General features: G+C 41.4%; 2 protein-coding genes across 5 annotated transcripts in view; one reads left to right on the top strand and one right to left on the bottom strand.

Annotated features, from left to right (window-relative positions):
- Positions 1–1,533, bottom strand: part of LOC138614873 (connector enhancer of kinase suppressor of ras 3-like) — a 26,185-nt gene extending 24,652 nt beyond the window's left edge. For both annotated transcript variants that reach the window (XM_069688466.1, XM_069688467.1), the window contains exon 1: positions 1,347–1,533. In XM_069688466.1, coding sequence (XP_069544567.1) covers positions 1,347–1,398 — 52 coding nt within the window. In that variant the 5' untranslated portion in view covers positions 1,399–1,533. The remainder of the gene's footprint in view (positions 1–1,346) is intronic.
- A 3,315-nt stretch (positions 1,534–4,848) lies between these two features.
- Positions 4,849–13,509, top strand: LOC138614875 (serine/threonine-protein kinase D3-like). Of its 3 annotated transcripts, XM_069688471.1 has the most exons (3): positions 4,849–4,881; positions 5,992–6,501; positions 12,855–13,509. In XM_069688471.1, the coding sequence occupies exons 2-3, from the start codon at positions 6,211–6,213 to the stop codon at positions 12,870–12,872; spliced, it is 309 nt and encodes a 102-aa protein (XP_069544572.1). In that variant the 5' UTR covers positions 4,849–4,881; positions 5,992–6,210; the 3' UTR covers positions 12,873–13,509. The 3 variants fall into 3 exon arrangements, with proteins under 3 accessions (XP_069544572.1, XP_069544570.1, XP_069544571.1); XM_069688469.1 differs by lacking the exon at positions 12,855–13,509 and having other exon boundaries at positions 5,992–6,618; XM_069688470.1 differs by lacking the exon at positions 12,855–13,509 and having other exon boundaries at positions 4,867–4,881; positions 6,037–6,618.
- The last annotated feature ends 446 nt before the right edge of the window (positions 13,510–13,955 follow it).

Here is a 13,955-nt window from a genome sequence, read left to right as displayed (position 1 = left end):
TAACTTCGTTTAACTCCATTTAACTAATGTAACTCCATTTAACTCCCTTTAACTCCCTGTAACTCCCTTTAACTTCGTGTAACTCCCTTTAACTTCGTGTAGCTTCTTTTAACTCCCTTTAACTCCCTGTAACTTCATGTAACTCCCTTTAACTTCGTGTAACTTCATTTAACTCCCTTTAACTTCGTGTAACTTCATTTAACTCCCTTTAACTTCACGTAACTCCATTTAACTCCCTTTAACTCCCTTTAACTTCATGTAACTCCCTTTAACTTTGTGTAACTTCCTTTAACTTCCTTTAACTCCCTGTAACTCCCTTTAACTTCGTGTAACTCCCTTTAACTCCCTTTAAATCCCTGTAACTCCCTGTAACTTCGTGTAACTCCCTTTAACTCCCTGTAACTTCATGTAACTCCCTTTAACTTCGTGTAACTCCCTTTAACTTCCTTTAACTCCCTGTAACTTCATGTAACTCCCTTTAACTTCGTGTAACTCCCTTTAACTCCCTTTAACTCCCTGTAACTTCATGTAACTCCCTTTAACTTCGTGTAACTCCCTTTAACTTCGTGTAACTCCCTTTAACTTCCTTTAACTCCCTGTAACTTCATGTAACTCCCTTTAACTTCGTGTAACTCCCTTTAACTCCCTTTAACTCCCTGTAACTTCATGTAACTCCCTTTAACTTCGTGTAACTCCCTTTAACTTCGTGTAACTCCCTTTAACTTCCTTTAACTCCCTGTAACTTCATGTAACTCCCTTTAACTTCGTTTAACTCCCTGTAACTCCCTTTAACTTCGTGTAACTCCCTTTAACTTCATGTAACTCCATTTAACTCCCTTTAACTCCCTGTAACTCCCTTTAACTCCCTGTAACTCCCTGTAACTCCCTGTAACTCCCTGTACCTCCCTTTAACTACCTGTACCTCCCTGTACCTCCCTGTAACTCCCTGTACCTCCCTGTAACTCCCTGTACCTCCCTGTACCTCCCTTTAACTCCCTTTAACTCCCTGTAACTCCCTGTAACTCCCTGTAACTCCCTGTAACTCCCTGTACCTCCCTTTAACTCCCTGTAACTCCCTGTACCTCCCTTTAACTCCCTGTAACTCCCTGTACCTCCCTTTAACTCCCTGTACCTCCCTGTAACTCCCTTCAACTCCCTGTAACTCCCTGTAACTCCCTGTACCTCCCTTTAACTCCCTGTAACTCCCTGTACCTCCCTGTAACTCCCTTTAACTTCTAACTAGTCGGTCAATCTGAGTCTAAAACACATTCAAACAGAAAACAAGCCGTTAGCTGCCATAAAGTGAGCCGTAGATAACAGCAGGGCTCACCATTTGGCAGCCTTACCTCTCATCCAGTCCGCCACTTGTTGAGGGCTCCACCGACTCACAGCCTCCATTTCAGACCACCGGCTGTTAATCTCTCCGAAGCGTCTCCGGGTCACCGAATTAAACCGTTAACGGGATCGAAGTTATCTCATGCTGAGGACCGGAGGAGCTCCGTTACCGTCGGTCCGTCGGTCCGCTGCTCACTGATTGACTGACTGGTCTGTACAGAGCAGCGCGTGGGGTAGGTGTCAGGTTACCACAAGGTTGGCCACGCCCTCCTCCCCCTGTTCCTCCAATCCCGTGAGAGTATGGTGATGCTGCCTTCAAGGCGCTGTGGGAACGACGGAGCCTTTAAAACAAACGAAATATTCAGATCTTTAAATTAAATTAAACAAAGTGAAATGAAAACACTCGCGTTGTTTCAAAGATTAGGATTTTATTACCGTAACGATGGATAATATTGACAGTGTATGTTATACTTTTATTTTACCGATTAGTAAGAACGACAGAACTGCAAGCAAGAACTGCAGCAACTCTTTAATGTCTAATCTATCTATCTATATTCATTTTAATTGATGGTATACAAAAACAAATTCAGAATATTGGCACAAAACATACAGACAATAAATGTTTTTCTTGACATGTCATTATGACATTTAACCTTTGTTTTTAATGAACAGGACACTTCTAACTACAGTTTATCATGTATGTAACATGTATGTTTTATACGTGTCCATGCAGATACTCAGTTCTGAATAAAGTGTGTAAAACAGACCTCCTCTCAACTTCTTTGTGAAAGTATGAAGCGAAGGACGATTATCACTTTAAAAAGCCTCTTCGGCCTCAAATCAAACCTCCGATCTGCGGAGCCGCTCGGTCTTGTGTGCTGGTTTGTTGGCTTGTTGGGCTTTTTTAGCGTCTGCAGATGTTTCCCTCGGGACCACCACACCTCACGGCTCTGAGCTGTTCACACTCACAGTCCGGATCTACACCAGATTTAGTCCTCCTCGTTTAAGGAGTCATTCTTAGAGTTACAAAAAGAAGAAAACAAAAATCTGAAAAGTTAGTTTTCTTCAACAGGAATATGATTTTCTACTTTCCTTCGTTATCATACTTACATACATTATTCTCGCGATCCCTTGTGGGGCCCAGAACCGCAGATTGGGAATCTATCATGACCATTTTTGTTCACGTTTTCAAACACAAATAAATAATGTCGCCAAGTAAAACACACGTAAAGTACGACTACTAGTGTTGCGTTATAAAATTGTAGCATCACACACCCCCATGTTCAAAAGAGACTTTAAAAAGCAGCAAATATTAACATGTGATATGTCTGACAGCACCTGAATGCAGCATTGTTTTGTGGGCGGGGCTTCCAGCGGTAATTCTCAGTGGAATTTAAAAAATGGTTCGGAGTTGTGAAAGGTCCTTTAAATCTTTGTATTTAGGGAGTGCATGAAGGAGAAGCAGATTGAAAATGTAACTACAGCGATATAAAGTCGGTCAAACAGTTACAGATTATTAATTTTAATGTTTCCTGGAGGCAAAAACTTTCCACAACCTTTTATTTGTTGTTCATCCATCAAACGAATATAAACTCTCTGTGTGGAAATCTGATCTTCCCTCGTTGTTCCTTGTTTATTTTGGCTAGAACAGAACAACTGGAAGGTTTTTATCCAGAAACAAACATTTCTCATCCCTGTGGGAGTTTGGATTTATTTAGTAGATGAAGTGATTACTTGATCAAAGCCATCAGACTAAAGAGAACTTTTAGATAAACACTGCCCTCCTCTGGCAGAAAACAGGACTACAGGACGTCCGCGTACTGATAAATTAACCACTAGATTTTTGACTGTTTTCTGTCTAAAATAATAATACAATTAAAATCCTGTGTTTGTTATCTTAAAGAAAAGAGTGGGGGGACAAAAACTAAAACTTTACAATAAACTGAGTATTTGTAATTGTCAGATTGACAGAAATGATCACATTTATTCAATCACTGATAAATTAAATGGCTGTTTTAACATTCACGAGGACAAAATCTTAGGTTAGGTAGTTACTTTATTAATCCCCGAGGGAAATTTTTTTCGCTACAGCAGCATACAGAAGCAAACATACAAATCTTGTAACTACCAGAGCATAAATGAAAGTAAGAACATTTTAAACTCAGTCCATTGTGTGACCTTTAACCTCCAGCTTGCATTGTGCTCCTGTGAGAGGTGTTGGTCCTCATCCTGCCTCTGATTCCTGTCTGAGGGCTGAACTTCAGGACCTCCAGCTGGCTGCAGCTGCTTTAAACAATAGAAGCAGATCAAAGGAGCCTGAAACTGAAACGATGTCTATTATGACACACAGCAGCTCAGGAAACGTTATTCTTATTATTCAACAGTGAAACTAGAAACTATTATATTATTCTATTCTATTATTATTTTATTCTATTGTTTATATTATTGCTCCTGTATGTATGCTGTTGTGGCGAAAAAATTTCCCCTCGGGGATTAATAAAGTATATACCTACCTACCTACCTACCTAATCAAGTGATGAAACCAGTTTTTGGTTGGATAACAATGTTAAATTAAGACAGATTAGTTGGTTGTATTTTCTTGAATAAACTATAAAACCGCTGCTGTTAGTTTAAAGTTTAAGCTTTTTAAAGTCTTTTTTTTTGTATTAAGTTTTGTAACGGGAAATTGCCCTCTGGGTAATGCAGTGTTTCCACCAGGAGATGGCGCCACAGAGTTACATCATGAAACTCAACGGAAGGAACTGAACTGGACAAAGATCGTCTATGATGTGAGCGATGACTCCCTCTGTGGGATGGAAGCTGCTGCAGTTTCTGATTGGTTGATTTCAGCTTGAGTTTGTTTTTGTTTGGGACTATCAGTGATTCTGATCTTCATTTATTTGATTTCTTTCAGTGTTAGCTCGCATTTGTTTAGTTTTTTTTTTTTTTGTGATCATATTTTTTTGGTCTCAAGATTTTCGCTGGATTCAAGCAACAGAGCTAACATTTGTTAGCCCGAAATAAATCACACAGATAGCATCAGTTTTTGGCTGATGGCTCGTCAAAACTGCATTTTTGTGTTAAGAATAATAATAATAATTTCATAAATTATTGGAGCTATCTGGAAAAATAAAAGTGCACGCGAGCTTTGTGACTACAGTAGTGGCTTTGGAAACGGCAGTTTGGCAATAAAAGATGTTGGTCCATCAAATGGTTCCGGAGCTTTCAGCTCCACGAGTCTTCCAGCTGTTCGGTCCCCGGAAACTCCGACAGAGTGAGACCTCCTGTCGGGGCGCGCGCCGCCGGGAGACCGACTTCGTGTGTTTGATCTTCAGATCCGCGTGAAGCTGCAGCTGCGCGGTCGGACCGCCGCGTCTCCGGGAGGTCTGTCGAGAGAAGAGACCCGAAAAAACGGTTCGAACCGGCCGCCTTCTACCGTCGCGTGCAGCCCCGGAGGACCGAGCGCGGCGGACGCACCGGGACCGGGACCGGGACCGGGAGGGTACGGTGAGCGGAAGCGGAGGAGGCAGCGCGGCGTCGCGTGAGGTATTTAACTTCTGTTCATCATGAACCCGAGCAGCCGGTTGATCCGGTTACAACTTCATACACTTCGGTTCATAACGGCGAATTAACGGAAATCCAGATGTTTCCAGCTGTATTAAGATCAAAAGTACAAAAAGTCCAATTTATGTTCGCGATCATTAATAACACGGATTTGAATGTGTTTCTCAGATGAGACGCTTTTCTAACATTAATAATCTGGAGTTGTTGGACTGACAATGGACAAGATGTGTTCTTACAAATGATGCAAATCAAAAATGAATCAAATAATCGACAAAGTGCTTGTTGTTGTTGTTTAAACATGAAGTTAAAGGATTATTTTCTAAAACCAGATTTGACCTGAAGAGAGTTTTAGTTGTAAATGTTACAAATATGTTATAGTTGTTTAGATATAATTTTCTGTTTGTCAGATGTTCTGAAGTGTTCATAGTGTTTGTAAAGACTCATCGTGGCTCAACGTCACAATCAGTAACAAGATTAAAAATAGTTTGAAGATAAGTTGATTATTCATCATCGTCTCCTAAAAGCACATTTTTGGACAAAATGTGTTGTTGTTGCTACGAATGCACTTAAGTTTAATACATTTAGTTGTAATTAAAAACATGAACTATATAATTTAAAGGTAGTTTGTTTTTTATTAATAACAAGAAAAAGGAAAAGAAAATGCATAAATGAGCTTTAGCCAGAAGCAGTTTATATTTAAACATGGTGTCATTTAATCATTTATGTACAATAAAATGACATATTTTCATGACACAGTAATGTTTATAAGTTAAAGTGTACTTTGAACTGATACCAGAAATCATCAACAGATAATCTGAAGCTGTTTTTATAATTGATTAGTTGCTTCAATAAAGATAAAAATAAAAAGCACTTAAATTTGCCGTGTTTTTCTTTCTGATATGAATCCTCGCTCTTTTTCTTTATCTTCTGTCATCGTAGATTTAATGTGAAATGTTCTGGGTGTTTTTCTGACACCATATTTTAAATAATGAAGATGTTTTTATTCATACAGCTGATTTCTGTGCAGATTTTCTCATTTTAAAGTGAACTTTCGTGACTAATTCTTCAACTGGCTGTTTTTGTTTCTGACAGAAAATTCACATCAGCACGTTTTACTGTCGTTTTCTTGCTGCTCAGAAGTCGGCGTGCTGAAGACCATCGAGGATTAAACCGGTGCGTTCAAGGTCTCAGACTTTGAGTTGGACGTCAGAGATGCTCGTCAGTCGGAGGAAACTTCCCGTGTTGAGATGTGAAGTGAGAGCGACGCCGCTCGGCTGACGTCTCCTCGAGGACTTCCTCCCACCGGCGAGCATGTCGGCAGAAAGCAGCCCGCCGCCGCCGGCCTCTCCGAGGTCTGGCTCCGCCCTCCCTCAGAGCGTGACCCCGCCCACCCCCTCGCCGTCGCCCAGCCCCCCCGCCACCGTCTGCGGCCGGCTGTCCGACGGCAACCCGACGGCGCCCAGCCCCACCGGCTCCGCCTCCTTCCACGGCGTCTCCTTCCTGCTCCAGATCGGACTGACCCGGGAGACCGTGACCCTTGACCCCGGCGACCTCTCGCTGGCGGCGGTCAGGGAGCTCGTCTGCTCCATCGTGGACCAGAAGGTACATTTACGCTCTTTCGATGTCGCAGAATTCCTCTAAAGTTTCACGTGTTTTGGCCGAAAGAAAAAACAGAAACTGGAGATTTCTGAGTCTCAGTCGTCATGACGACGAGCTTCTTCTGGTAATGATGAGGTTTTTATCCGGTGACGATGAGTCGAGTCATGAAACCTGAAGACCTGATCTCACCTGATCTCACCACCGTGTGATCAGGTGAACGTTTGCTTCTTTGAAGGAAAAACTTTAACGGTTAACGAGCTAACAAGCTAACGAGCTAGTTCGCGATCTTTTCTCTGTTTGTCCGTATGAAGTCGTTCTTTAGTGAAGTCACTAATAAAACCTCGTTAAGTCCACAGAGCCGACGGTCCAGTGAGCTGACACCTCTTTAAATCATCGTGTTTCCTTTCACTCGCTTCGTTTTGGATGTTTGGTTCTTCAAGGTCAAATCAGTCAAATCAGTCAGATCAATCAGATCAATCAGATCAATCAGATCAATCAGATCAGTCAGATCAGTCAGATCAATCAGATCAATCAGATCAATCAGATCAATCAGATCAGTCAGATCAGTCAGATCGGTCAGATCAGTCAGATCAATCAGATCAATCAGATCAGTCAGATCAGTCAGATCAATCAGATCGGTCAGATCAGTCAGATCAATCAGATCAGATCAATCAGATCAATCAGATCAATCAAATCAATCAGATCAGTCAGATCAATCAGATCAATCAGATCAGTCAGATCAGTCAGATCAATCAGATCAATCAGATCAATCAGATCAATCAGATCAGTCAGATCAGTCAGATCAATCAGATCAGTCAGATCAATCAAATCAATCAGATCAGTCAGATCAATCAGTCAGATCAATCAGATCAATCAGATCAATCAGATCAGTCAGATCAGTCAAATCAATCAGATCAATCAGATCAATCAGATCAATCAGATCAGTCAGATCAATCAGATCAGTCAGATCAGTCAGATCAATCAGATCAATCAGATCAATCAGATCAGTCAGATCAATCAGATCGGTCAGATCAGTCAAATCAATCAGATCGGTCAGATAAGTCAGATAAGTCAGATCAATCAGATCGGTCAGATCAATCAGATCAATCAGATCGGTCAGATCAATCAGATCAGTCAGATCAATCAGATCAATCAGATCAGTCAAATCAATCAGATCGGTCAGATCGGTCAGATCAATCAGATCAATCAGATCAATCAGATCAATCAGATCAGTCAGATCAATCAGATCAATCAGATCAATCAGATCAGTCAGATCAATCAGATCGGTCAGATCAATCAGATCAATCAGATCAATCAATCAGATCGGTCAGATAATCAATCAGATCAGTCAGATCAATCAGATCAATCAGATCAGTCAGATCAATCAGATCAGTCAGATCAATCAGATCAATCAGATCAATCAGATCAATCAGATCAGTCAGATCAGTCAGATCAATCAGATCAATCAGATCGGTCAGATCAGTCAAATCAATCAGATCAGTCAGATCAGTCAGATCAAGTCAGATCAATCAGATCGGTCAGATCAATCAGATCAATCAGATCGGTCAGATCGGTCAGATCAATCAGATCAGTCAGATCAGTCAGATCAGTCAGATCAATCAGATCAATCAGATCAAGATCAGATCGGTCAGATCAGATCAATCAGATCAATCAGATCAATCAGATCAATCAGATCAATCAGATCAGATCAATCAGATCAGTCAATCAGATCAGATCAATCAGATCAATCAGATCAATTAGATCAATTAGATCAATCAGATCAATCAGATCAATCAGATCAGTCAGATCAGTCAGATCGGTCAGATCAATCAGATCAATCAGATCAATCAGATCAATCAGATCAATCAGATCAATCAGATCAGCTCCATGTAGGACGACGGTGAGAATTTGTTGAATCAAAACGTACGGAAAAAATATTTTGTCCCAAAGTGACGTCATAAGAAAGAGTTTTATATTTATACATGAGAACGGTCTGAAACTCAAAGATATTTATAATATAATATATGTATACATAATATATAAATATCTACTGACGGTCGTTTAAGACGGAAACAAACTGAAATCATCAAATTTCAGTCGCTGGAACCAAAAAACTATGAATGTCACTTCCTGGTTGGTGTTGCTGTGTCAGCGGTCCCCACTTCCTGTTTCACAGCAGTGTGTGTGTGGTGTGTGTGTGTGTGTGTGTGTGTGTGTGTGTGTGTGTGTGTGTGTGTGTGTGTGTGTGTGTGTGTGTGTGTGTGTGTGTGTGTGTGTGTGTGTGTGTGTGTGTGTGTGTGTGTGTGTGTGTGTGTGTGTGTGTGTGTGTGTGTGTGTGTGTGTGTGTGTGTGTGTGTGTGTGTGTGTGTGTGTGTGTGTGTGTGTGTGTGTGTGTGTGTGTGTGTGTGTGTGTGTGTGTGTGTGTGTGTGTGTGTGTGTGTGTGTGTGTGTGTGTGTGTGTGTGTGTGTGGTGTGTGTGTGTGTGTGTGTGTGTGTGTGTGTGTGTGTGTGTGTGTGTGTGTGTGTGTGTGTGTGTGTGTGTGTGTGTGTGTGTGTGTGTGTGTGTGTGTGTGTGTGTGTGTGTGTGTGTGTGTGTGTGTGTGTGTGTGTGTGTGTGTGTGTGTGTGTGTGTGTGTGTGTGTGTGTGTGTGTGTGTGTGTGTGTGTGTGTGTGTGTGTGTGTGTGTGTGTGTTGGAGGAGCAGCTCGGTGCTCTGTTAGTCTCTAAACTCTGTAAAGATTTTGAATGAGTCTGTATTTCATTGATATATTTACTTCTCTGCTCTCCGTCAGCCAGAAGTTTGAATTGTGGTCATGTGACTTCTGGTCATGTGACTTCCTGTCTCAGCCGAGTCCTTCAACGCTTCCTGGAATCGCTTTGGTTGTTTTTTTACACAATCTGGATGCAATGACTTATTTTTGGCCACATTTTAAATGTAATTTAGATTGATTTCCTTGAAAAATCTAAATTTTAAGATCAGATTTAGTTATGTGGTGAACATGATTAGTTCAAGTACCGTCAGAAACTTGAAAATCTGTCGATAATTAATTTATTAGTTTATTAATTTATTAAAATCCCTGGATTTAAAGTACAGTTTTAAATATTAAGTCATTTTTGGACCTGCTGGTTTTAAGCACAGCTGGACGAGGTTCCGCCCACAAAATGACATCATCACTGGAAATGTCCTTTTCCCTCCTTTTGTGTTCAGACCACAGAGTTATGTCACATCTCTACTGTGTGTTTGTGTTGTGGGGAAGCAGGGAAGTTCCCTCCACACACACACACACCACACACACACACACACACACACACACACACACACACACACACACACACACACACACACACACACACACACACACACACACACACACACACACACACACACACACACACACACACACACACACACACACACACACACACACACACACACACACACACACACACACACACACACACACACACACACACACACACACACACACACACACACCACACACACACACACACACACACACACCACACACACACACACACACACACACACACACACACACACACCACACACACACACACACACACACACACACACACACACACACACCACACACACACACACACCACACACACACACACACACACACACACACACACACACACCACACACACACACACACACACACACACACACACACACACACACACACACACCACACACACACACACACACACACACTTGCCCTGGTTTGTGTGATGAAGCTGCTCGATAGCTGACTGATCTGATCGTGTTACGTGTTCGATGAACCCCGACGGGTTGCTGCGTTGCGTTTATTATATTAGCTTCTGAAATATCTCAGCTGGCCACATTTAAAAAATGTCCCTTTGAAATGACCTGATAAGATTAAATCAACACTTTAACAGTTTGTCGTGTTGTTGAAGAGAAAATCCTTCTAACTTTAAATTAACTAAATCAAACTGATCGAATGTGTAAATTAAAAAAGAAAAAGTGATTACTGTTTGAGTCGTCGTTGAAAGCAGCATCTGTCTGCGTCGCCGTGGCGATGTGAAGGACCCGCGTCCTCCACTCTGCCGGTTCCCATGGTTACCAAGGCCAGGTGGCGGTTGAGGTGGAGAGGAGAAAAGGATGTTAGTGTTGTTATGTCGACGCCTACAGAGATTTTAAATGCTGCTGTTGTTCACTGGAAACTAATGATGTTAAATGTTTAAGGACAATTCAAGGATTTTATGGAAATCATTTAATTTAAAGTAGATATTCACTGAATTAGTTCATATTTCCACTTTTACACAAATATATGATGTTTCTATTTTTGTTAACTAATTTGACCCTAAACACTACAAAATGTATAAAATAAAAGCTATGGAAATGGAAATGAACAGAGTTTGAGTGTCTGGTCTGCGTTTTATGGAGTTTTTCAGTCGTTGAATCGTGAATCTGACGATCTGCTGAAATACACGACACTCCGTGAACAGCCTCGAGTCTTTCTTCTTTAAACTCTGACAAGTGATCAAACATCGTCTAAATGTCAAATACTTCAAACTAATTCAACGGCAGGAAAGCAAAGCACAAAACCCCAGAGATAAAACCTATTTCAACCACAGCTCCAGCCATTAAAGATGCATTAAAGCTGTATTATATGAATGAAAATGATCACAAAGTATGAATTAAAGCAGGAAAAGCATCTGAGCTCAGTCGAAGTGAACAACGGCTGTAATCCCTGCAGGTGCTGCTGCGTCTGGCTGCGTTAATGCGGCTGTTTTACGTGATTTCATGTTAGCTGAGGCGGGTTAATCCCGTCTCTCACTTCCTTTTATGCACGCCGTCGTATTAACAGCCATTAACAGTGTCGGAAAGTTAAGCTGTGATCTAAAAAAGTTCAGAGAGAGCGAGTCGGCGTCAGACGAACTCCATTTGTCGCCTCTTTAGAGAAGAAAATCCTCCGAAAAGCACCAAACTTTCCAGTTGAACTTTGACCCTGAACGCAGCTGCTGTCTGAAACTAAATCGTGTTATAAAATCCAGTTTTCTGTTTAAATTCTGTAACCTGAGCTGCTTTCATGCCTCAAAGTCTGAACGAGTGTCAGGCTGCAGTTCCTCTAACGGCCACTAGAAGCTTAATGCAGATGAAAAATCTGAACACTAATTTACATCTAAATATAAAACTAGTAGAATTTCTAGCAGTGAGTCTCTAGTTCTACAGGAGTCGTTCAAAAGGTTCCAACACTGTTCCTGTTGAACGCAGCACAGTGATGCACACGGAAATCACTGCGTGGGCTCAGGAACACTGTGAGCAGGCGTGTTGAAGATTTTCTGTTCCCCCAAAATGTGTTTCTCTGCTCGTTTCAGGTCCGCGGTGACATCACAGATATTCACGGACCAGCGGTCACGTTCACGTGTTAATCAATAACTCTGAATACCACAGAAAGACTTTCTGAACCTTTTGAATTATTTGAACAGCTTTTTCTCCAGATGTAGGTAAACACCTGTAAACTGGAGGATCTGATTGGAAGCTTGTTGATGTTCCTGCCTAGCAGTCCGAGCTCAGGGTATAAAGTCGTCTCCTCTGAAGTACAGATTTCAAACGTGTCCAACTGAGACTGACACGAAACATAAACATCCAGTCGGCCTGCTGCACCTGTCGGCCTGATTAGAGGCAGGAAGTGTTGTTGGTTTCCATCCAGCTGATGTCATCCAATCAGAGAAAGGAAATTGTTTCGGGTTGAATGTTTACTTTAATCTAACCCAGAAATCATTTGGGTCATAATCGTCAGGTGAGGCGACGTCACGGTGAACTTCTTTAAAGAGGCGTTAATGTGTGATGTCACGAGGACTGGTGGAAAAAACCCCTCAGATGAACAGGAGTTCAGGAAATCAATCAATCAACATCATAAAGCTGCAGATATTAAACTCTCAGAGTAGAATCACAGTTAAATGGTGCAGATCTGCTCCGTCTTCTTCTTCTGTGGTTTTCATGCTGCAGATGTGTTTAATTTTCCTGCCAGATGTGGTTGAGCTGCTGCAGCGTCTCTGAGCAGCTTTAAGTCTGCCGTCATCAACATAAACCGATCGAACGCACGTAAAGTCTCTGAACATCTCAGAAATGTCTTTTACAAACCGAGCAGTCGCGATCGCGCGGTTAGAACGTGGCGTCGAGGGCCGAGCAGGAGGCGGGACCTCACTACAGTAGAGGTCAAAGGTCACACAATCATCAGAAAAGGAAACAGTAGGAGGAGTTGAGTTGTTGAGTTTCAGGACCTTTAAACAAATTGAAATCTGATCTTTTCTATTCATGAAAAGCTCTCAGATTCAGGTGTTTTTTCCGTGTTGCCTTCACAGCCTGCAATAAGTGGATGAATGAAACGCTCACACGCTCGAACTCCCCGACGACCTTGACCCCCCTCCTCCCCCCGTCAGCACGGCTTCCTGTTGTTTCCTGAGAGGTGACAGAGACGAGCGGATGCAGGGAAAAACACACTCGCAGATGTTTGCCTTTGTATTTCCCATCAGCCCCGGCGGCGTCCCTCCGGCGAGAAGCTGGAAGAGTTTTATCTGTTTGTGCTCTTCACGTCGCTGCCGGCCGATCCAGATGTTTCTATAAGCTGCTGTCGGACGGCAGGAAGTGATGTTTGTCCGTCAGTGTTACAAAATAAAAGATTATATTTTGACACAAAGATACAAGACAGAGCTTCGATGATAATAAAACACCGAGTCATGTTTATCTTAAAGCTGTTGTGGGATTAAAATGATCTTTTAATATCACTAGTATACAACTGGGATGACTAATTATGAAATGATATTAATAGGTTGTTACAGCAGAGCTTTATATAAAACTGTCCTGTTGAAGTCAAAAACAAATCAGTAAACTCAAAGTATTTTTAAGATTATTCTTTTCTATTTTTAGAATAAAGCGGAAAGTGTTAAACAAGGAAGAGTTTTTTGATAATAAGCTATTTTTATAATTTTTTAGCCATTTCAAAACAAAGTTAGTAAAATAAAAACAGATTTTGGTTTCAATCGCGACAATAAAAGCCTTTGCTTTTTATATTTAATTTTTTTGATTTATTTGACTTTTTTAGTTTGCCAGGAAGAAACCAAAGTGTGAGGCGTTCAGGGAACGTCTGTTCAGTTAAGCTCTCCCCCTCTAAACCGCATGAAAACTAAAGATTTCAACCGTGATGTAATTCTGTTTTTGTTCAAATGGGTTTTATGAAAGTGGGATTTTAAAAAGGTTTCATGGAGGAACTTCTTTGGTTCGTATCAACGTTTTTTTTAAAGATTCTCAGCGTGACTAGTTGTTTTTTCTAGATTCTAAATTCATTTCATAAGTTTAAACTGTCGAACACATGACTTTTACCTCACAGCGATTGTATGTCCCGGAGACCTCGAACGCACCACAACAGGCATCATGTCTGTGTTTATTTCAGTCACAAAGGTCAA

Source organism: Brachyistius frenatus, unplaced genomic scaffold (assembly GCF_029030835.1).
Source record: "Brachyistius frenatus isolate BFR_SWC_R1_liver_20210118 unplaced genomic scaffold, ASM2903083v1 Contig_604, whole genome shotgun sequence".
NCBI classification, from domain to species: domain Eukaryota; kingdom Metazoa; phylum Chordata; class Actinopteri; family Embiotocidae; genus Brachyistius; species Brachyistius frenatus.
The sequence above is the reverse complement of the archived record's forward strand: the minus strand, read 5'-3'. Positions and strand labels throughout refer to the sequence as shown.